General features: G+C 50.1%; 1 protein-coding gene and 2 long non-coding RNA genes across 10 annotated transcripts in view; 1 reads left to right on the plus strand and 2 right to left on the minus strand.

Annotated features, from left to right (window-relative positions):
- Window positions 1–20615, minus strand: part of STX2 (syntaxin 2) — a 31239-nt gene extending 10624 nt beyond the window's left edge. For 3 of the 8 annotated variants that reach the window (XM_081802430.1, XM_081802434.1, XM_081802431.1), the window contains exons 1-6: window positions 20465–20615; window positions 10761–10835; window positions 8288–8387; window positions 2542–2616; window positions 1224–1297; window positions 578–686 (exon numbers count right to left, since the gene is read on the minus strand). In XM_081802430.1, coding sequence (XP_081658556.1) covers window positions 578–686; window positions 1224–1297; window positions 2542–2616; window positions 8288–8387; window positions 10761–10835; window positions 20465–20494 — 463 coding nt within the window. In that variant the 5' untranslated portion in view covers window positions 20495–20615. The other 5 variants (XM_031035839.2, XM_081802432.1, XM_081802433.1 and 2 more) reach the window with 5 other exon arrangements.
- LOC145716879 (uncharacterized) lies at window positions 15192–17503 on the minus strand. Its single transcript, XR_014139837.1, has 2 exons — window positions 16489–17503; window positions 15192–15303 (listed from the first exon to the last, which is right to left on the minus strand). It is a non-coding gene; the product is annotated as an uncharacterized LOC145716879 (long non-coding RNA).
- A 293-nt stretch (window positions 20616–20908) lies between the features above and the next one.
- LOC115943363 (uncharacterized) lies at window positions 20909–22250 on the plus strand. The gene is made up of 2 exons (XR_004077943.2): window positions 20909–21384; window positions 21881–22250. It is a non-coding gene; the product is annotated as an uncharacterized LOC115943363 (long non-coding RNA).
- The last annotated feature ends 2258 nt before the right edge of the window (window positions 22251–24508 follow it).

Below are 24508 nucleotides of genomic sequence, written 5' to 3' on the forward strand. Positions count from 1 at the left end.
GTCCCTGGGGAGGTGCACGCTGCCCGTCATGAGCTCATGCCACAGCTGAGGAGCCCTGGTCTTCTCTGACGGGGAGCGGACACACCTGACGGACCCTTATGCGGTCAGCAAAGTGCCCTCCGCCCAGAGGGAGGCCCAAGCCCCACCGTCCCAGGCTGACGGCTCCACACGGGTCCTTGCAAGGCAGACTGGAGCAAAGGGCCGTCCGCGCTTGCTCGCCAGACACACAGCACCGTGAGCCCTCAGAGACCGTCTCCCCAGACGGGGCACGGAGGTTTGGGGGCAACAGAAAAGTACTTGAGGAGATAATGGCTGAAAGTTTTCCAAATCTGATTAACCCTCCAAAAATAATGCTGATTAGAAAGTAATTTAAAGTCCACTCACCAAGGATTTTCCAAAGGATGTAAATAAAGAAAAAGTTCTGGTGATTCAATGAACAGGAAGTCATGAAAAGGTTTTAGGTTTTGCAATATTGGCAAAAAATAAAGATGGAATAACTATTCTGAAATTACAGTACTTTGATGTCAGACCTTAAGAAAAATGTTTTTTTACAAAAATAGCATTTTCCTTTACTCACTTATTTCTAGCTGACGCTGTATCCGTCCTTTGCTCCGCTCCCGGAACAGAGTCTGTGCCTCATTATATTCTGTCATAACTTCCACAAATTTCCGAGATAGTACGGAATGCTATTAACACAGAAGAAATTAATACACAACGATCATTTCCGCTGAAAGTGACATACAAAAACATGACATCAGGAAAACTGCACCTGTTACGGGAGTCCCTCACACAGACAGTGAGATGAGCCGCGGCCAACTCTGCGACAGAACCCGGGCTGAGAGCCTCACGAGCACCACCAGCGACCCCACCTTACAGACGCGGACACTGTGATGCGAGCTCGCCCGTGGGTCCCGGCTTACTGGACGAGGCCTGGCCTGCACGCTGGGCCCCTCTTTGTCAAGCAGAAGGGAGCAGCCTGGACCACAAACCTTTAGAAGGACCTCACCCCCCCACCCTCCAGGGATTCGGATAAGTCAGATAATATTGCTCTTCAGAGCAGAACTCTGTTGATGGACTGAATACCCTTTTTCTTCATAATAAGGAGGTCATCTATAGAGATGTAAGGATTAATGTGACATAAAGATGCACTATTTTCAATTTGAAAGAAGTAAAAAGACCTATTCTCCTCATCGCTGCAGTCTGGATGAGGCGGACAACCAAACCTGGGTTCTCCGGATGCGAAGATCCACCGAAGTCCGGTTCCCACTCTCATCCTGGTCAAAATTTTGCTCAATAGCTGGAAACAGACAGGAAAAGAGTCACCTTTTAAACTAAAAAACAGAGGTTTCTCAAGCCAAACCTCGAAATGTTTTTCTTTCTTATCAATTCCTCATCAATTTATGGATCTCAATAATGATATCCATCGTTGGTAATACCACAAAATAAAACCAGATGTTCTATCTTAACATTTAAAAGAAAAACAAACAAAAGAAATCACCTGACTGATGGAGTTTGGAGAATTTAACCATCCATCTACAGGAGATACAGAGCTTTCAAACCCTGAGGCATGGCCAAGTCTGATGGACAAATGTCCTGGTCTCTCCAACCAAAATAAAAAAGGGGGGGAAGAGGGAAGGAGAGTCTGAGTTTTAAAAACTTTAAGTGACATGCCACCAATCCCAGGGGATGATCCTTATCTGGAACCCAGTTCAAGCATGCTGTAAAAAGAAATTCAAAGAACACTGGGGAAGCATAAATTCTGATGGGATATTTCCTAATAAATAACTGGATATAATCATGGCATTGTGATTGTATTCTTAGGTGAAAATCCTTCTGTTCTGCAATACACTGACTTATGTGCTGATGAAGCCACCTGGGCAGGTGGGAGCCCTGGGGGCGCAAAGCTGAAGGGTGTGGCCACAGGCTTCAGGCCGTCATCTCCCTGCCCCCACCTGTCTGAAATGCTCCCTGACAAAAGTTCTTTCTGATTCACAGAGATTTCCTGGATTTGAATGCTCTTTTGTAACAATCAGATAAAGCGTGTCTTCCCAGCATCTCCCTCTATGCCCACACCTCCCAGAAACTACCTCTTGGAGCTGAACCTCCAGCACCGGAAGCTAAACTCCTGCAAATTTAAGAAACTAAGAAGAACTGGAGATTCGTACGAAAAGCTATTAACCTTCTCAAGTATCTGCAATTCAGCAAAAAAAGTCATAAAAATAGGCCTCTATGAGAAATTAACAATTTATTATAAGCAAATGCTTAATTAACCTTGATGTATATGAACTCGTGTTTCTGTCCTAAATTTGCGGATTAACAACCATTAGCTTTAGCTCCCTGTGGGCAGTCCTCAGAGCCAGTAGTTTAAGAATTCTAGAACAATGAGTAATGTAAAGGCTACTACTCCCAAGTTCATACAAATAATTCATAGTGCTCACAGTTCTGACTTGTAAAAATGTCAAGAGTAAGAGATTATAAAGGAAACAAGATTACCCATACGCCACCATCACCCATTACACGCAGCCAAAGCTGTAAACTCACCCTTCAACTTGGCTCGGATTTTGTTAGCAGTTTTCTTGATCTCTTTGTTCAGATCTTCAAGCTCTTCTTTTATTTCTTTAAAATTAAAAAAAAAAAAAAAAGGCATCTAAGCTATAATACCCAATAAACTTAAATGGAACAATATTCTTGGTGAATATTCAAGTGTTTGGGTCTCAAAGTGAGGCTCCCAGACCAAGGAGCCCCAGCACCAGGTGGGGTCCTGGGAGAAATGCACATTCCTGGGCCCCGCCCAGACCTACTCAGTGTGGGACCTGCGGCCAGCAATCCGACCTAACAAGCTGCCAGGTGACTGTGATGTGCACCTGCATTTGAGAAGAGCTGGTTTATAGCAATTAACTGATAAAATAGTTCACTGAATCTGTCGCTAACACCTAGACCTAAGAAAGGAAGCAGAAATTTAATCATATTCTGGAAAGAAATTCTCCCATGTGTTTGATCTCCTTTGTGCTCATCTCTACCTAATCGAAGCAGGCTCCTCACAGGAGTGCTGGTACCCACCCTGGGAAGGCTGAGGCTAACCCCCAGACCCAGTCACTGCGTCTGGAGACGGAGAGCCAGTGCGGGAGTCTACAGGAAAATGCACACACAGCAGGAGAATGTGTGCGGCCAAGCTGAGGACACGGCACGGCAGACTTGGGGAACAGCTATGAGCCATGGGGTGGGCACAGAAGCCTCCGTAACTGAGGACTGAGCCTGGGGTGGATCAGAGCCCCGTCCCCCAGTTGGCACTTCCCAGGAGCACTCCCCGCTCTGGATACGAATGCCCTGGGCTGTTCCAGGACGAGGAGATCCCGGACTCCCTGCTCACACAGGCAGGCAGGGGCTCAGGTGCTCGTGAGGGAAATGAAAGAGGCGTTTTCATATCTGATCCCTTCAAGCGACAGAAGAGAGCCATAAGGGTATCCTTGGCAAAGGGAGCATTTCGAACCACTGAGAAAAGGATGTGGTGCAATCAACACTCCTGCTGAGAACCAGGAAAGCTGGACAAAATATGTTTTTAATCTGCTTAGAGGCATTTAAAGCTAAAATGTCAGGTAAGGGGGCGCCTGGGTGGCTTAATCGTTCAGCGTCTGCCTTCGGCTCAGGTCATGATCCCAGGGTCCTGGGATCGAGCCCCGCATCGGGCTCTCTGCTCAGCGGGAAGCCTGCTTCTCCCTCTCCCACTCCCCCTGCTTGTGTTCTCTCTCTCCCTGTGTCTCTCTCTGTCAAATAAATAAATAATATCTTAAAAAATAAAAAAATAAAATGTCAGGTAAGAAATCCAGGAGAAGGACACCCAGAAAGGGGAGCCAGCAACTGGAGCGGCTTGAAGCTGGAGGCAGGGGAGAGGACAGGAGAGCTGCAAAGACACTGAAGGCCCTGCCCCGGAGGAGGGGACTGTGACAGGGTTCATCTAACCCTCCTAAACTAGACCCAGAACTGCTGCTGCCCCTGGCCATCTGTCAGAAATGTTTAAAAATCATCTTCTAGAAAAGAAGATACTATCCTAGGACTCAAATTACTGCCACAAGCTTTTATGCACAAAGCCCAGGGCCCGACCAAAAATAGGCAGGCAAACAAAGAACTAGTCGAGGTACACAGACCCCCAGGGGCACCAGTTAGTGGATGATCAGATACAGAGAGATCATTATGTTCAAAGGGGTGCAATACAAGATGAAGAATTTTGTCAGAAAATCAAGACAGTACAGAAAGGAACCAAGTGAAATTCTAGGACTGAAAATATCTCACCCAGAAATAATTCAATGGGTGAAGAGCGGTCTGCGGATGAACCACAAACAGACTTCCCATCAGAACGGCGAGATGGGGGCGAGAACAGAACAGAGGGCAGGGGAGCCAGGGGCACAGGGAAAAGGCCTGAACACACATATTTCAGGTCCCCCAAAGAGGGAGGGCAAGAAACGGAGCAGGGACGGCTCGTGAGGAGAAAGGGCCCAGGTAGCCAGAGGTGCAGATCCTGGGATCCAAGAGGCTAACTTAGGAAAAGCAGCACAAACAGAAAGAAAACCACACCCAGAAACAGCAGTGCAAAATCGCTAAACCAAAGACCAAACACCAAGTATCTTAAAAACTGCAATTCAACAGCTGACTTAAAAAAAAAAAAAGGGCACTGGAAACATTATTTCAAAATTTTCAAGATGATCAAAGAAATTTACTTCCCGATAGATTCCTACATGAAGACATCCTCCAAGAACAAGATTATGGGGGCGCCTGGGTGGCTCAGATGGTTAAGCGTCTGCCTTCGGCTCAGGTCATGATCCCAGGGTCCTGGGATCGAGTCTCAAATCGGGCTCCCTGCTAGGCGGGGAGCCTGCTTCTCCCTCTGCCTCTCTCTCTCTCTCTCTCTGACTCTCATGAATAAATAAAACATTAAAAAAAAAAAAGAACAAGATTACGGATGGAAAATTTCAGACAACTGCATATTCCCTACTAAAAGCAGGAACAAAGAGTGTTTTTTAGAAAGAAATGACCTCAGATGGAAGTTGTGAGACCCAAGGAAAAATAAGGAGCCTGGTATGGGTATGCATGTGGGGAGATCTGAATGGACGTTCAGGATACAAACATTTATGTTGCTTTTACCCATTATATACATACGGCAATAAGTGCGTACAAGAATAGGTGGGGTTAAAGTTTCCTAACGTCCTTGTGTTACCTGAAGTAGTAAAAACACAGATTTCTACTGGACCTTAATCGAGAATGCACACTATACTCTAGATGATGCTGACTATAACAAAAGAAAGTAGTACATATAAATAAGCTAGAGATGGAGGAGATACCTTTTTTTTTTTTAAGGTTTTATTTATTTATTTGAGACAGAGAGAATGAGAGACAGAGAGCACGAGAGGGAGGAGGGTCAGAGGGAGAAGCAGACTCCCCGCTGAGCAGGGATCCTGATGTGGGACTCGATCCCGGGACTCCAGGATCATGACCTGAGCCGAAGGCAGTCGCTTAACCAACTGAGCCACCCAGGCGCCCAGAGGAGATACAATTCTTAAAACCCAATCCAAAAGAAAGCCTGAAAAGAGCGAAGTAACCGAGAACAAGCAAGAAAAGTGAAAACAAGTATGATTATGAATGTCCACCTCACTATATCAATAATTCTAGCCAAGAGCCTAAAATCAATTAGTGACAAAAAAAATGATCAGACTGGAAAAAAGACAAAACCCAGTAATACTTTATTTATAAAACATGAGAGAGACACATAAGGCACACAGCTATGGAAGATCAACAGGAAGCAGTGGGGAAACCTCTCCCACACCCATGAATCAAGGCAAACGGGGGAGCTCTGTTCACGCAGGCAAAGTGGCCACGAGGACACAAACGACCGTCAGTGGGGGCAGGAGGGACGCTCCCCCCACAACGAAAGGCCCAACGCAGCACGAGACGCTACAGCTGTGAAGGCATCGGCCCCCCAGCTTTCCGCGCACGTGCGTCTGGCCCGGACCCCGGAAGGAGGGAAACAGAGGTAAGCTACGGAGGGCTTCACGGGACGGGGCTTCAGACGAGAACAGGGCCGCACGTCCGGCAACAGCACTTTATCAGCGTTACCTTCCCCGGTCAGAGGACCAGCGCCGGCGTGCAGGAGTGTCCTTCTTCGGAGATTAATCTCGGAGAGGTCACTCTGAAAGGAGTCGGCACAAATAACAGCCCATGCGGAACACACGCAGCCCACACGAGAGCCCGCACAGTGTGTCTGCGCACACACAGATCAGCGTGGCGAACGTGGACCACTGGTGAGTCCCACTGTACCATCACCGCAACCTTCCCAGCGATTCGAAAACGTTACACTAAAACTCTGAAGACAACGTCTAACGGCACCAGGACCTTGACGCAGCAGGAACCAGCCCGGGAACAGGGCACCACCTGGTGGCCACTATGCTCAGGCACCGCACGGCCCTGAGGCTGGCAGGGCTGGGCAGCCCCCGTCCACCCGTGTAGCCCACCCAGGAGCCGGGAGGGACAGCGCCGAGAGGCACCCCTGGCCCTCCCAGGGGCCGGCAGCCCGCTGCCTTCTGCATCGCCCCAACCCCGCCCCCCCCGGGCCCAGTTCTGCAGGAGAGAAACTACTTCTGTTTTCAAAGGTCAATTAAGTGAGCACTTGGACACTGCCTCCCCCCCGTTTTGGTTCACGCTCTGTCATGAAACAGACAGAAGACCAGAGCAATTGGTCTATTTAGAGCCCTGAAGGGACTACTGTGAAGCATTAAGAGTTCTGCATGTATTCAAACAGGAGTGTTATCTGCATAATTCTTTGGAGGTAAATTATTCAAAAGAAAAAAACATGCTAGTATTTATTCAAATTCAATTTTCCCAAGAATTAAGATGTTAATAGGTGTTACATAAAAAGTTCTGTGGGCAAATAAATGTGTGAAACACTACACTAAGTTAAACAGGTTTCTTTATTTAAGCTGGACTGCTCAGGGCCTTTATTACTGAGGACACTGTAACTTCCCAAGAGGGAATATGGTATAAGAAGGCTCCCAAACGCACTAGGTGACACACCTCCTGTTTCATAGGCTAGCAGACGACATTCGTGCTCCAGAACACATTTTGGGAAACGTTTTTCTAAACCATAAGATAAGGCATCTACTGGGGGTCAAAGCATTATTTTACAAGACATTCAAAATCTTAAAATTAAGAACATGTTCTTTTCCAATGTAGTATCTTTATTTCTTCAATGTAAGGCTATACCAAATAATCCTCTAACAAAAAGTTGCTTCAGCTTTCCTCTGAAGTTGAGAATAAGTGTCCCCATCACCACTTCCGCTTAACCCCGTATCAGAGGTCACTGAAATAAGTCCACTAAAAATAGAAAGCACAGAGCAAAGGGAAAAGTGTCATTATTCACAGATGACATTCCTAGGTACAGAGACAATCCAACAGAATCTACACAGAAATTAACAGCATTAATAAGTAATTAGGCAAGATAACAGGGATACAAGGTCAACGTATAAAAACCCACTGTACTTCTAGACATAGAAACAAACAGAAAATACAGCTTATAGCAGACACTATTTACATTAACATCAAGACCTCCACCACCTTTTAAGAAACACAGTGCAGGATGTGTGAGGTCCCTACAGCAAACCCTGTGGAGCATGACCGAGAGGTTAAAGAAAATGAAAACTGGGGGCGCCTGGGTGGTTCAGTCGTTAAGCGTCTGCCTTCGGCTCAGGTCATGATCCCAGGGTCCTGGGATCGAGCCCCGCATCGGGCTCCCTGCTCCGCGGGAAGCCTGTTTCTCCCTCTCCCTCTCCCCCTGCTTGTGATCCTGCTCTCACTGTGTCTCTCTCTGTCAAATAAATTAATAAAATCTTTAAAAAAAAAAAAAAAGAAAATGAAAATTGTAGAGGGACAGACCCTTTTCATGGATTAAAAAATGCAATATTTTAAAGACACCAATTCTTCCCCAAAATGATGTATGGATTCCAATTCGCAATCTCTGGTTTATCCAGATTCATCTTACCTGCCCTAAAAATGCTGTTTTCCAACTCAGTCTCTTATTAACTTTCATTTATTTTGTTTAAAGATTTATTCTATTTTAGAGAGAGAGCGTGAGCAGGGAGAGTGGCAGAAGAAGAGAAAGTGCATCCGAACAGAGGGGCGGCCTGCCTGCCTCCGGGGTTAGGACAAGCTCCCCACGCGACTGTGTGCAGTCAGGGCTGAGGCCTGTTTCCCAGGCAGCAGGAGAGAGAGGGCAGCACAGTTTTTAAAGCCAATGACTTACTTCCTTCTGGGTTTGGTGCAGAAAGAATGATGCTGTGGTTTTTCTTTACTTCTTCAACATACTGAGCTATTTTAGCTGTACTGTTCCTGATCTCCTCAACCTAGGACAGATACAAACAGCCTCACTGTTGTGGCAAATTCAGATTTGCTACCACTTTCCATTACCTAAAAAGGGAAGGATAAATGAATAATTACCACATGAAGAAATAACAGCCTTTTTCCATTCTCACACTGATAATTATTTAATTGAAAGATAAAAAAAATGTACCGTGTTAAGATCCATACCCCCATGACTAAGGTGATATCAATCAACATTCACCAACAAAACCTATCAGGTTGTAAAAACCTTTACAATCGAGACCCAAGTGTCAGCACAGATGACGTCCACTGGAAGCACACGGCCACGCACCCAGCGCTCCGCGCGGTCGAGGTAGACGAGGCTACCCCAGCAGTAACGCTCCATGTGGGGAGGCGTCTGTGGCCGATGGGGCCAGGCCGCCAGAGTCATTGTTTCTATCTTTCATAATCTAAACTACTCAACACTTGTTTCAAAATGTAAGTTACTCACCAGCGAGATTTGTCCAAATGGATCCACGTATCCATAATTACCACACTGGAAAAATAGCTTAAATGTTTACTGATTCATTTTAAAATAGTAATTATAAGATCATTCCATGTTGTGGTAGAAGTCCACATCCCAAACCTGCGAGTGTTCCCTTACAGGGCCGAAAGGGACTTTGCAGATGGGGTTAGGAGTCTAAAGATGGGAAATTATCCTGGATTGTCTGAGTTGCCCCAAAGCAACCACAAGAGTCCTTATAAAAAGGAGGCGAGAGGATTAAATGTAGAAGATGGGCGCGTGGTAACATCGGCAGAGGCTGGAGCGATGCACTTACAGAGCCAACGCGCCGGAGTCTTCTTCCCTGGAGCCTCCGAAAGGAGCCAGCCCCGCCAGCAGGCTCATTTCAGGTCTGGCTGGAACCGCACGATGGTGAATGCCCATCAGGGGAAGCCACTCGGGTTGTGCTTCTTTGTGACAGTAGCAAGGAGAGACTAAGTCCACACACATATTCGTGAGAGAATGGAGGAAAAGACAACTTCATATCACTATGAAAATGGTCCTGACCACATGGACTCCTTGAAGGGGTCTTGGCCGCCCAGAGGCCCCCGGTCTCAGCTCCAAGGCACATTTGGAAAACCAAGTGTTAAGGAGAGGGTAACACAGAATTCTGGCTTCCTAGAAGGGCGAATGGCCGTGTTGCTGGGCCTGGAGGTGATTTCCATCCACACGCAATTTCTGTAGGACTTTAATATTATTACTAACCATGTAAAAACAATGCACAAAATAAAAGCTGATTCTTTTAAATGTTTGCTAGTTCATCATGAAGGCATAAACACACGCAGGATACTCTGGGTTCCGTGCACAGGCCGGCGACTCCACCAGCCATCCTGAAAGTGCTGTTTCTGCAGTAAACTCCGTGGTACACAACGGTCACCAAGTAGAAAAGACACGGTTTGGCCCCCCGCAGAGTTCTGCAGTCTCTCTGGCAGTGGCCCCAGTGTGGCCCAGAAAGGAAAGGGGGCTGTCACGCTCCCAGCAGCCCGCGATCAGCGTGGTGCCCACTCCCACCGATAGCTAGGAGGGACACGGCGCAGGGTCTCTTTCTGTCCCTTACAAATCATCTTCACAAAGGGGACGTTCCCTGGCCACCCGGTAGGGCACTGGCCAGGTGCAAAATCCTATCTTTTATGATGTTCTAAGTGATATTTAAGATCTGAATGCCATACTCTAAAAACAAGTTTGTATTAACAACATCATTGTCTATTTGTCTAAGAAGTCATTCCACAAAGCTTAACTGTGAAAGGAAACAACTATTTAACAAGCGAAAACCTGAACTTCAGTTGGACTCTGCTGCCCCAGCACCCCCCCGCCCCCAAGCACGGGCACCATCCTCGTGCCTCCAGGGCTCCACGGCCAACACGGGTCGGCGCGTGGCCCCCAGAAACCAAGAACCAGATCTGCGCCACTCTCCAAAGGACCAGGCGGCCCTCAGTCTGGAGAACGCCACCGGTCCTGGGCAAGGACCTGTGAGACCCAGACCCACCACAGGGCTGGCCGGTCCCCCAGAGGCAGCCCTCCTCCTCGGCGCTATCACCCGGCCCCAGCTCTGCATCACCGACAGGAGTGCCTCGCCAAGCCCCACCCAAGCCGGGAGCGTAAGGCTCCTCCTTGGGGAGGACAGGGGTTCAGGGATCCAAACCACCACTCCCACCAACCCCTCCCCAAGCCTATTTCCATGAAGAATGGCTCAATACTACCAGATATGTTCAGGGCACGAAAAATTCTAGAGAACTTATGTCATCAAAAACAACTTTTTAAAATACTACTTTTAGTATTTTCCAAATATAACACACACACAGTTACACTGTGTTTAAAGAAGAAAGTCTGCTGGGCTTCATCGAATGGCTCTTACCTGATGGAAGAAATCATCCATGAAATGGTCCTTCTCAACAACAACACTTGTGTCCCCATCATCATTTTTTCTACACTAAAATGGAAAATATAAAAAGGAAAATTCAGATTTTAGAAATGTTCACACAGGTACAAACGGTGAAAGAGAGAAGCAAGGGGCTAGAGCACAGGGCTGTGACAAGCCCGCGTTGTCGGCGAGGACCAGCCCTGCCCACTGAGGACCCCGGGCGCAGGTGGGGCAGGACGGAAGCAGCGGACAGCCCTGGGGGCAGCACGGCCACCTCCTGGAAACAATGGCGGGACTTCCCAGAACTTTGTGACCGTGAAGGTCAACAGGACACAGCAAGTTTATCCTCAAGAAGTGAAACCCTCATACTGCATATTTTCTATAAAGATTAAAAAACACTGACACCACTGGCTAACTTTGCTAAACACACAATTTTCAAGGAACTTGCACATGTAGTAGCTGGTGCTCCTCATTTTTCCCTAAGTGAGTAACTCCCAGGGGCCCCAAAAATAATCAACAAGCACTTTAATAAGGCAACAGTCAGTAGGAAGAAGGAAAGCAACTGTCCTGACCACGGAAAGAGCCAGTGACGCTACACCAGCAGTCAGGCTCTGAACATTTAAATCCCATCAAAGAATATTCTAGGGCAGTTCTCAGACTTGAGTTGCATGAGAATCATGGGAAGGCTGGGTCTCTGACTCAGCAGGTCAGGGTGGGGCATTCTGAACACTAGGACATTCTAACACAGTCTGGTGCGGCTGCTGGTCCCGCGACCCCGCGTAAAGAGCCACATTCCAGGGAGGCAGACTCTGTATGGGTGGAAGCCGGCCCTGGGAAGACGGCATCCGCTGGGCTCAGCACAGAGCCCCGCCCGCCCAGCCCGGGGGGGCTGCTCCCTGAGCTCAGCGCGCGTGTCAAAGGCCTGTATGCAGCATCCCCTAGTGGGGAGGGCGGGACTAAGAGAAAAGGAAAGGAAACCTGCCAGAAAGACCGCGGAGGGAACGGCTCTGAACCACCTCCGTGAGGACACGCTGGATGAGCCCGCTCACTGCCAACCCTGTGCAAGCTGAGGTGGCCGTGGGTTTCAGGAATTCTCAGAACCTTAGCACAATGGAAGTCTTCACCCATTCCAAGTCTGGACTGTAGCTTTACTGATCTACAGCCTACGAATAACTTGGGAGACAAAATTCTACTAAAATTTAGCTAAGAAAAATCTGCAAAGTTAGTAAATGTTTAGGAAAGCATAGGAAGACTTCCCTCTGCACCGTCCAGGGCCCTCGTGAAAGCAAGATTCGGCCTAAGAGTCAATAGTAATGTCTCACCACGCTGAGGAGATCTCTAGATGTCACCTCTCAGCCTGGGGCCTCTTCTGGGCCAAAAGAAGCCACGTCAGTTAGCGGAGGCAAAGGGAAAAGAGAGGTTTCTCTGAGATAGAGAGAAGAGCTCACTTAGAGGAGTGGTTTGTAGAACGTGAGGAAGCCCTAATCGCAGGGTCGCAGGGTGACACGGTGCACGCAGAGACGAGCAGGGCGGACCAGTGGGGCAGTCGGCAAGGGGAGGCAGGAGCACCCCACAGCGTGGGCCTGCACTCTCCCTCTTGCTGGCGCGCACGCTGGCTCGCTGGGCTGGGGAGGGGCCCGCTGGCTCCTCAGGCGTGGCCACACACTCCGTTAACCCTATTTATTCCCTTTGCCGACTCCCCAGGGTGGGGGCTTCCCGGTAGTGTCCTGAGTTACACTGAGCCACCACCTTGCTCTCACATAACACCAGTTGTTGAGAAAGGCACCTGGAATGCGTGCTACTGACAACGTTTGGTTTGTCTGTGTTAACAGGACAAGTATTATGAGTTGAACTGTGTCCCTAGAAAGCAGACGTGGAGGGCCTAACCCCAGGCCTCAGCATGTGAACCACGGTGGGAACAAGGGTTTGTGCGGGTTACGATGAGGTCATGCTGGAGCAGGGTGGGTCCTTCACGCAACATGACCCCTGTCCTCGTAAGAGAAGACAGCCACCCAGGGGAAGAGGGCCACGAGGATGCCCCCAAGGACGGCCAGCCCCACCGGAAGCTGCAAGGGCAAGGAAGGAGCCCCCCACCGGTGCCGAGGGAGCACGGGCCTGCCACGCCTCCCTCTCAGACCTCTGGCCTCCAGAGCTGGGAGAACCCCCTGCCATGTGTTAGCCCCCGGTCTGTGCTACTTTGTTCCGACAGCCCGAGGACACTGACGCAGCAAGTCAGGGCTGCCTGCCCTGCACTGGCCTCCCTCGCTGATCAAGACGGTTTTCCCATTACTGTCAGCAGGAAAACAGTGTCGTCCAGATGTGGGTTCCAGTCTGCTTCCTGGCAGCGCCTGAACCTCCAAGTTTCTGCCTCCGGTCTGCGAAACATGGGCTCCCCTGGCCCCACCTCCTTCAGAGGCGGGCTGTAAGCACTTCCGTCCACCTGTGTGACCAAAGGGGTCTCTCTGTCACAGGGCTGTGTCAACTGACAAGGGCTTTCATCAAATCATTCTAGTCTCAGTCGTGAGCAAAGCCGCATTTAAACCGGCCATCGGCAAGCAAGCTGCAGAAACGGACACCAAGGTAAGCCACGACACTCGAGGGAACAGAGTGCTGCTGACGGCTATGGAGAGCCAGGACTGCAGGAAGCACCCTCACCAACCACCACCCCCGGCCCCGTCCGCATGGCCACGTCACGCACTGGAACACAAACCACATGGTGAAGGGACATGCTCAAGTGCTCAGAGCACAGTGGTGCCGGGCCAGGACGTGAATCCAGGTCTGCTGGACTTTACGAAGCTCACCATCAACAATTCCCCCACGCTGACTCTGACCACAAAGAGCTGCCCTTCACCTCCAGCTCCAACACTCAGCCAATGGTCCCATTAAGTCTACTATCCCCATGTTGCCAGGAAGAGGCCGAGGCGCTGAGGACAGAGGGGCTGCCCTTGTCGATTTGACTCCAAACGCCCTTGCTCTTAAATACTCACCATCCACGCCTCAGAGGAAGGAGCTTCCCCACAGGTCCTCCACTGCAGACAGAGCCCAGCTACCAGGCCCTCGTCCCGACTCCCAGCGGCAGCCTCACCCTTCGCCTTCTAGAGTGTATGACATACCCCACTCATCCTAACTGGGCCCTGTATCACTCTACTTCCCGGTGGGTATTCGTCTTCCTTTCTCCGCCGTGGCGTCTCAGAAGGAAACGGTTATGTCATGTCCAGCTCGAGTCAGAACAACAGAATGAAACAGCATCACCTACGTGGCCGGATTCCCGTGAACAGATGTGAACTTGATTTAGGAGTTAGTGCGGCGGTTCTCCCTGCGGCCCGGAGCACCTGCCCCACCGGACTCTCACAGGGCCACTCACGTCGCACTGTTCTGAAAGTAACTGTAGGCTCACACACGGCAGCTTTGGTTCGCTTTCTGTGGAACACCGCAAAGCCACACAAGCAGGACTACTACAATGAGCCCTGGATGCGTCCATCGCGTGGTTCAACCACCATCTCCCCGCAGCTGGTCCTGCTTCACCTGCGCCCCCACCCCCACCGCACTAGGTCACCCCAGGCAAATCCCACACAGGAGATGCCCGCTCGCGGCCCCATGCAGCAGACAACTCCGGCTGCCACTTCAGGGGACACCCCACGGCCCACCGCGGTGCTCAGGACGACGGTCCCCGACCTCGCGCCCCCAGGGGGGCACATCATGTCACTGCCACACTTTCACTGACCATACCCCACGTGTGGTGGCCACCAGCACACCAGACCGAGGAAGCCCGATGCGGCCTCCGCCCTCTGACCCGCGTGGCGCTCATCTCCAGCCAGCCCTGCAGGCGACAGACTGCCCTCTGCCCGCAGCCAGCAAAGAGCCAGAGGACTCGGAATGCATTTTCTCTACTGTCTCCTGTCTTTATCCTTATTTTACAACCTCTACCTCTACTTCTTATTTCTAACGGGAATTCTCAAAATTATCAGGTAACTGGAGATAGGCTCCATCACTGTCTTAGGTTCTCCATTCCTCAGAAAGGGAAACCGAGAGATGGCAGACAGAACACTGCTACTCGCGGGAGCACCTCCTTCAGTCCCTCCCGCTGGGACAGTGGAGTCCGAGCCCTGACCGAGCCCTGACCGAGGCCTGACCGTGGCTTTACTGTGAATAACAAAACGACTCATGGCAAAGCATTTTCTAAAAGCAGTGGGAACACTCTCCAATGTGACGTGTTTGATTTCCAAAGTGTCAAAGTGCAAGATAAACATTCAAACATCAACATTCCGTTTCTGTTAAATTTTAAAAGAGGCCTCCTTCAAAGTAGCATATAAAAAATGAAATTCTCCGTGTGTGACCACTGTTGTTAGGAGCATACATTGAGCAGCGTCCATGCTTGGGGACTGATTCACAGACACGAATAATTCGTCCCTGGAATGCTCACTGTTTAGATTTCAACAGAAGCTGAATTATCACAAGTTAGTAGAATCCAAACTTGGATAAAACACTGGCTTCTTCCTCCACGTGCAGAGACACGAGGGCCTTGCACAGATAGTAACTGTGGGCACATAAATTACATTTTTTTTTAAATATATATACACAGCTGTTGTACCTTTGCTGCTAGAAAACATTAACTTAAATCACTTAAGTAAAAAGTGCCTGTAACTGAATATAGGTTGTCTCCTCTACATAGCTGTCTCCTGGTGTTTATACGTAACACGCCTTCTTCCTATTTTTATATTGTTATGCTTTACGCCCCAACTTCACGTTTCACATTTTTGTATTTTCACTGAACACTTGTCTCCACTGTTAATATCACACAAATACCTTTTACAGGTACTTAGACTTTACATCAACAGAATCATACTGCACAGATACTTCTGCAATTTGACTCTTTCTCCCCGTGATGTGTTTAAAGGTTTCTCCTTCTTTCTCCCTTTCGCTCACTGACAAACTAGTCCTCCTTCTGTCCTTCACACCAGCTTGTCCCCACCTAGGAGCCCCAGGGCTTGCTGCCTTCTGCTGGGGCACAGCTGCCCTGACCTGCCCCCGGCTGGCTTCTCCTTCTCCTTCAGGCCCCAAGTAGCCCACCCACAGCCACGTACCACCTTGCTTTATTTCCCGCAGAGCAGGAATGTACTTAGCTCATTCCTGCCTGCCCCCCACAAGTGTCGCGGCAACAAGCACACCACCTGCCTTCTCACAGCTCATGCATCAGGGCTGTGACGGAGCTGAAGAGAAGGGGGAGGAGACCGAGGAGAGGGTGGAGAGGACAGAGGACAAGAAGCAGAGATGCACACAGGGCTGAGACAAAGCAGGTGTGAGCTGGGCGGAGGCATTACTCGCTGGTCCCTGGTTCCACTCCGCAGCAGATCAGGCGGCACATTCTGCCCTCCAATTCTGAGGCACCGGTCTAACTTTGAATAAATCTCCTCCCAGGCGCCTGGGTGGCTCAGTCGGTTAAGCGTCTGCCTTCAGCTCAGGTCATGATCCCAGGGTCCTGGGATCGAGTCCCGCATCGGGCTTCCTGCTCTGTGGGGAGCCTGCTTCTCCCTCTCCTCCCCACTTGTGTTCTCTCTCTCACTATCTCTGTCTCTCTCTCTCAAATAAATAAAATCTAAAAAAAAAAAAAAATTAAAAATAAATCTCCTCCCTTCTCTGTTGCAGCTAAGGGGTTTCTGTCCCTTGTGACCCAAAGAACCTTGAGGACAACACATTCCACTGTCATCTCCATTTTCCTCACCGTGGGATCTTGAAACAGAAACACACCAATTCAGTCAACACCTGGCAGGTTCTGAGCACAACTGGCCGCACAAGTCGGCCCTGGAAAGGGTGAAGAGTCTGGAAGAAAACAGGATGGCGTCGGTGCTCAGAGACAGGAAGACGGCCATCTCTGGGGACCTAAGAGGAGAGCAGGGCAGGAAGACTTCCCCAGGGGTGATGCCTGCATGCACCGAGACCACAAGGGCACGAGGCAGGCAGGGAAGCGGGCCGCGGGGAGCAGGACACACAAAGGCGCCGAAGAGGGAGGCCGCCTCGGAAACAGCAGACAGCCCCCGATGACAGGACCAAGGCGGCCCGGGAAAGGTGTGCACCAAAGAGGAAACCCTTTTATGAATTGGCTTTTCATGAACTGGTTCTCATAGGGTCTCTATTCCTTAAATTCACAACAGACTTGAGGTTAAAAACAAGAATTAATCTGTGGAAATGTCAAAGTTTTGTTGTCTTAAAAAGAGACACACCATGGATACATATGAAGATATTTATGATAGTTAAGAAAGAGAACCCATAGATTCCAACTGGGGGAACTGTTTCTACAATGACAAACGAAATATAAAAAGTTGGCGGGACTAAATAAACCATAAAATTTTAAGTTATAAACATACGCATATAGGAAATTATAAATATACTATATAATTCTTACATTTTAAGTTTCAGTGAAGTATTTAGAAAAAAATGTTTTATTTTATAAATGGGAATCTGAATCTTTATAAGGCTTAGCTGTCAAAAAATAACTTTTAAAATATCTGGACAATTTTTCCTACCCTTTAAAAAACTGCATTTGCAATTCATCATCTTGAATCCAGGGATTAAAAATACTAATTTTCTCATTTCCCTTAGGTCTACTAATGAAGGCACGGAAGGACCGTGTATTTGTTTATTATCCTGTAAACAATACCCACAGTTGAAATCGTAGTTTCTCTACTCTTAACCATAATAAATACGTCCATTTGCATACACAAACTTTTTTTAAAAAGGCAATCATTGGGGCGCCTGGGTGGCTCAGTCAGTTAAGCGGCTGCCTTCGGCTCAGGTCATGATCCTGGAGTCCCTGGATCGAGTCCCGCATCGGGCTCCCTGCTCGGCAGGGAGTCTGCTTCTCCCTCTGACCCTCCCCTCTCTCATGCTCTCTGTCTCATTCTCTCTCTCAAATAAATAAATAAAATCTTTAAAAAAAAAAAAAAAAGGCAATCATAACACATCTGGAGTCCCTGTCTCTCGTAGAATAGGTATTCATCTTGTATTTACTTTCGTCCTAAGACGTTTTCCACCTTCCCTCCCTCCTTCCCGCCCTGGCCATTTGCCTCCACACGTGCACCCACGTCAGATCTGTGTTTCTCTGCATCCCGCACACCACCTCCTAGAGACCTGGCATCATGTGTCTGTTGGACAGGTGGTTCTTCTACTTCCTGTAAATCAGAAACATCTTTCTGGGTTCAGTGTCTAGGAGATCTTGAACAAGTCACTTAAACTTTCTGCACCCAAATAAATTGGCTGCTCAAAAAGAGAATCACTGGTGGGACGCCTGGGTGGCTCAGTCGTTGAGCGTCTGCCTTCGGCTCAGGTCATGATCCCAGGGTCCTGGGATCGAGCCCCGCGTCGGGCTCCCTGCTCAGCAGGAAGTCTGCTTCTCCCCCTCCCACTCCCCCTGCTTGTGTTCCCTCTCTTGCTGTCTCTCTCTGTCAAATAAATAAATAAAATCTTTTTTAAAAAGAGAGAATCATTGGTTAGAAGCAGCTAAATCTGAATCTGACAAATTGTACACACTAATATTTAGGTCTTTTCCAAGGGGTACCCTATCAGTGATAATCTTCTTCTCAGGAGAAAGCACTAACAGCTAATAAAGGAAACTTTTTGGAGGTCTCCAAAAACAACTGTTTTGCCAGGCTGGACGTTGTTGATGAGGCATGTTAACTACCAAATTAGAATTCACCTAGGAAAAAAAACACCAGCTTAGAAACATGGTCATGAATAGATATATTCAACTACTCCAAGAACTACTTGGAAAGGATACATTTCCTTAAGGAAAAATAAAAGTTTGACTTTTATATCGAATAATTTTCAGATGAGCTTTTAAATATTAAGTTATTAAGCTTTAAATATGTCAAATTCAATTTTAAATTAATATTTTACACTAGATAGAAGACTGCTTTTTATAACTTCCTGCAAGCATTTAAAAGCTAATAAATATTAATAGCACTTATAATTACATGGCATTTTCTCCCACCTCCTCCCAGAGTGTCACACACAGGAGATAATTTCATGTTTCACAATTCCTTCTATGAGTAAGCAAGACAGATATTATTATCCCCAATTTATGTATAGGAAAATTAAGGTTTTGAGAGTTTTAAAAATAATTTGCCCAAGATTAGACAGCCCCACCAGTAGAAACTTCCAGCAGTCTGCTCTACAATTGCTCAGTGTCTTTATCTAGAGCAGGATGGTACTGGACTTGCGAAGGCCACTTCTAGCTCTGAAATTCTAGATCAAGACAGGTCACGTGTCCTTCATGCTGCAGCAGAGAGAGCTGGAGTATACATAAGCTTCAACAGTAGTAAATAACTGCCCGATTTATTTTTTGCTAATCAAGCCAAGAAAAGCTGCTTATATAGTCCACTGACAGATCTCTTACTATTCCCCAATATTACATCTATTCGGAGGTCTTTTGTTTGCTAAGTTACAGTTCTCCTGTTCAGATGCATTCAGCATTTCTTCGCCCAACAAATATTTGAGCTCCTCGTGGCACAGAAAGACATTCTATGGGGTGAGATTTGCTACGTTTAACATGATACTCAACTGCAGAGATCAGAATATTTGGCCATTAACGAAAAGGAAAGAAAAAAATCACTGTGGAGAAAGGCTCTTGGAATGGGTTTGTAAAGCATAACTGCTATGATCCCAAGGGAGAGTCATCCTTCGCCGTCGGAAGCAGGCTGCCTCATCGGATGCACAGAACATCAGTAATGATTAAAGGGACTGTTCCCTCTACTTCCCTAAGCATGGCCTATAACCAGGTGCACTCTGGAAGCAAGGGAGGGAAGTTAAGCCACCACCACCTGCAACGGATGCTCTGAGGCGGCCTGCCTGCACAGGGCGGAGGCTCTCCCTGCGCCGCGGGTTACAGGACAGAAGCACTCAGCACCAATTACCTGCCTTCTTAAAGAAAAAGGTCACAAGTAACTGTGGGCCTAAAATGTCTCAACGCTCCCTCATTCTATAAACACCCAGTCTAGCCCACTGCCGCCGCCTCGGTCCCCGCGCTGCCGTCCTGAACACGCGCACAGCGCATCAGAGCTCGCCCCGTTCGGAGGGAGCTCCCCTCTCGCTCAGTGAAGGGTCACGGGCTGAGGCCCCCGGCCGCCGGCTCCACGCTGCCCGGGCTGGGAGCGCGGGCTGCCGAGTGAGGGCCCGCACGCGGTCCCGGTTCTCGCGGGGGAAACGCGCCCACGGCTCCGCAGCCGCCCCTGCCCTCCGCCCCGGCGTCCCGGGCCACCAGGCGCCCACAGGCCGGTGCATCGTGAGCCTCCCGCGGGCGCGGTCGGACAGTGGGCACGGGCACGGGCCGCTGCTCTCGGGCGCTCACCCCACCCACGGGGGCACCGACCACAGCGCAGCTCGCTGAGTCCTGGGTGTCCGCAGCGCTGCGCCGAGGATCGAGCGGGGCGATGCCACGGAGCGCTTCAGCCTGCGCCAGCAGCGAGCGGCCCCGAAGAGGGGCTTCGAGGCCCGGCACACCGCGCTCTCGGAGACTCAGTTTCCCCATCCGTCAGCGAGGGAATGAGCGCTCCGGCCTCTCAGCTGCGGGAGCGTCCAGGACCCGGCGGAGACAGCGACCCCCGCCGCCCCTCCCGACCAGACCCGCCCGCCCCGGAGGCCCCCGCGCCCCCGCGCCCCCGCGCCCGGCCCGAACCGCTATCCGCCGCCTGCCCGCCGCTCACCGCCCTCAGGTCCGGCAGCCGGTCCCGCATCCCAGGGGCCCGGGCGCCGCGCCCCGCCGCTCAGGCCTGCCCGACGCCGCCTCCGGCCGCCGCGGACCCTCAGGGGCAGCGCCGCCTCAGCCCGCCAGTCGCCGGCTCCGCGCCGCGCCCTCCCCCCGCCCTCCCCACCCGCCGGCGCTGCCACGGCAACCGCGCCTGCACGCTCTGCGCATGCCCGGCCGCGCCGCGCCCCGGCCCCCGCAGCCTGCGGGCGCTCTCGCGGTCGGGCCGCGGCCGGAGGGGCGGGGCCGGGCCGCGAGGGGCGGGGCCTGGAGGGAAGGCGGGGCCTGCGGGGTGGGGAACAGACGGGGCTCGGCGGGGGAGGGGGCGGGGCCTGAGGGGAGGTCCGGGCCTGAGTGAGGAAGCGCTGGGGCCGCGGGGGCCGGGCGGGAGCCTGCGGGCCGGGCGGGGAGCCTGCGGGGGTCGGCAGGGCAGGGGGCCTGCGGGGGCCTGAGGGCCGGGCGGGGCAGGGGCCTGGGGGCCGGCGGAGTTGGTCAACCAGATGTGCCTTTTGTCCCTTCTTGATTTGCTTTGTTTTTGTTTTTCCACACTCATTTGTTTTTAAAGATCGTGAACATTTAGTGAGCATTTCCGCCAGGCTGTGGAAAGGGCTGGGTACAGCTTTGGACACACGCACCGCGGAGGGGCTCTCCTCCAGGACGAGCTCCGGGGATGCGCGTGGCGCTGGAGGAACCCCACTTCGGGCTGCGTGGGGCGGTGATGCGCACAGACCCAGGGCACCGAATGGCCCTGAGGAGGCTCTTCTGGAACGCACTTTCTCCCTGGAAACCTGCTGATGTCAGCCACGAGTGCCCCTGGAGCCTGAGTATGGCATCCGATCGTGCAGCGTGCGCGGTGCCCCGGACACGGGCAGGCCCACGGTCAGTCCTGATCAAGGCATCCCAAAGAACATTAAAGGATGACCACAGCATCACTTAAAATCCTCTTTGTGTAGTTTCCCATGCTCCACGTCTCACGCCCTGCAGGTCCCAGAGCCTCCGGGTCCCCCTCCTGCTGGGTGCTGCAGGTGGGCCAGCTCTGCTCTCTCAGGCACGGGAGGGGGCTGGCTAAGCGCTCTCTGCAGTGCGTGCCCGCCCTGGAGGGCGTCTCCTCCTCCCCGGCCTCTGTTATTCCCGAACACATAGCGCGCGCAGCAACTGGATGATGTTGAATTGTCACCGGAGCTTTCTTCCCCAGCCAGGGAGAGAATGAAGTGTGGGTCCTAACACACACTTTGTCACTGTTGTCCCTGTCACATACATACTCGTGCAGTGTGGCCATTGCCCCTCATGGTGACAGGTGATGGACTTTCCCGGACTATGGGGGTGGGCCTAGTTGAACCGCCTGACCCCTCACAAGCAGAGGGCTTTTCTCCAGCAGGAGGAGGAGATGTGGCAGAGGGGACGACAGAGGGACCCCAGCCGTGGGAAGGAGTCAGTGCCCCATCACTGGCTCTGAAATGCAGGGTCCACGTGCAAGGACTGAAGACAGACTTCTAGGAGCTAAGCGGGTGGACGCCAACTGCTGCCTGATCGCCAGCAAGCAGATGGGGACTTCAGTCTTGAGCCACAAGGACCTGTGCTCTGCCAACACCCTGCTTGAGCTTGGGAGCAGATTCTTCCCGGTGCCTCCCAGTGACAGCCGACCACTGACACTTTGATTTCAGCCTTCTGAACCCCAAAGCAGAGAACCCAACCCAGACCTCTGACCCCCAGAACTGCGAGCCAATAAATACCTATTGTTTAAAGCTGCTAAATTTTTTTTTAAAGATTTTATTTATTTATTTGAGAGAGAGAATGAGAGAGAGAGCACATGAGAGGGGGGAGGATCAGAGGGAGAAGCAGACCCCCCGCCGAGCAGGGAGCCCGATGCGGGACTCGATCCAGGGACTCCAGGATCATGACCTGAGCCGAAAGCAGTCGCCTAACCAACTGAGCCACCCAGGCGCCCTAAAGCTGCTAAATTTTTTATAATTTGTCCTGGCAACAGTAGAAAGCTAATACAGTCGTTTACTAAAATCAGGAATTTAGCCCCTGTTGGATAGGGCATCTATGCTGTATCATGTGGCCCTTTTCAAGGAATGTTACAAGTAATGAATGAAAGAATGAGTAGGACAACTTTGCTGACTGCTGATCTTGGTATCCTTCCTCCCCACCCATATGTCTCTGGTTGACCGGATGTGAGTGAATCCATCATCCACTTAGTCCCCAGGGAGTGAGAGGTGCCTTCGTAGAGCTAGAACAGAACTCAGCGCCTCCTGAAATCAAGGTAGGAACCCTAGAGGCCACAGACTCACAGTAAGGGCAATATAATAGAGCCTAGCACATTGTCTCCAACTTTCTTCTGTGTAGCCTAGAAATTTCCTCTAGACCGCTGGTTTTATTTTCCGCAACTCACTCCTCCGTTAGAAACGGTAGCTTGCAGCATGTTTGATTCTTCAGTACACTGAAGTTTAAGTCAACAGTCTTACATACAATACATGGGTAACAGGCTGCGCAAATTCATGGGACAGTTTATAATTGTTACATATAAATTATTGACTCACTTGGAGTAGAAGCCAGAGTCCTCACAGTGGCCTGGGAGGCCCTGCACCATCTGACCATCCCCAATACCTCCAGGGTCTCATTTTCCAGTGCCCTTCCCTCCACTTACTCCCAGCCAGCCCCATTCCACCTCAGGGCCTTTGCACTGGCTGTTCCTGTCTGAATGCTCTCTCCCCAGATATCTGTGGAGCTTGGTCCCTCACTTCCTTCAAGACTTTGATCCAATGATGCCTTTGCAATGACCCTGTTAAAAATTGTACCCCCTACCTCATACTCCAAGCCCCCTGACCCCCTCTTCCCCCCCCCATGACACCTACAGCCCTCTGATGAGCTGATGAGCTATATCATGTATGTATGTATTTTGTTTGCTGTTTATTATTTATCTATTTTCTCTGGAATGTCCGCTCCACTGAAGTCAGGGATTTTTGTCCACTACTCCCTAATTATCACCAACACTGAGAATGGGGCCCAGCACATAAGAGGTGTTAAATATTTGTTAAGTGAATAAAAAAATCATGCCATAGAATTTGCTTAGTACACGTACACACTGTAAACTTCATTACTGTGGTGGGCCAGTATGGCAAAGTACAGGATACCTAACTTCAGGCCGAAGAGTCTGGATTTGAACCCAGCAAGGTTCCTGTCTATTTTAAAATTCTTTGATTCTAAATTTATGTATCTTTATTGGACTTAATGAAATACGAGGGGAAATTTTAAAAATCCATTCCAAGTCAGATTCCTGAAGAAGGATTGTCAATTGACCATAGAGTGTTTGTTCTGGTTAAACCTCAAAGAATTCACTGTCTCCTCCAGATCCTGCATACACAGCGTAAATGGAAACGAGGATGAGCTTTTCAGGTATTTGGAAATGCAGTTGCCTTGTTTCATTGGTCATTATGCTAAACTTAGAATAGACTATCCTCGGACGCCTGGGTGGCTCGGTCGGTGAAGCGTCTGCCTTCGGCTCAGGTCATGATCCCGGGATCCTGGGATCGAGTCTCCAGTGTCTCATCAGGCTCCCTGCTCAGCGGGGAGTCTGCTTCTCCCTCTGCCCCTCCCCCACTCGTTCTCTCAATCTCTCTCTCTCTCTCAAATAATAAGTAAATAAAATCTTGTTAAAAAGAATAGGTTACGGGGCGCCTGGGTGGCTCAGACGTTAAGCGTCTGCCTTCGGCTCAGGTCAGGATCCCAGGGTCCTGGGATCGAGCCCCGCATCGGGCTCCCCGCTCAGCGGGAGGTCTGCTTCTCCCTCTCCCACTCCCCCTGCTTGTGTTCCCTCTCTCTCTCTGTCAAATAAATAAAATCTTTAAAAAATTTTAAAAAATAAAAAAGAACAGGTTACCCTCTTAAAGAATATATTCTCTGGAAAGAGCTTTTTTTTTTTTTTTCTTTTTATTCTTATGTTAATCCCCATACATTACATCATTAGTTCTAGATGAAGTGTTCCATGATTCATTGTTCG

Source organism: Leptonychotes weddellii, chromosome 13 (genome assembly GCF_054177405.1).
Source record: "Leptonychotes weddellii isolate Sample4059 chromosome 13, ASM5417740v2, whole genome shotgun sequence".
Lineage (NCBI taxonomy): Eukaryota > Metazoa > Chordata > Mammalia > Carnivora > Phocidae > Leptonychotes > Leptonychotes weddellii.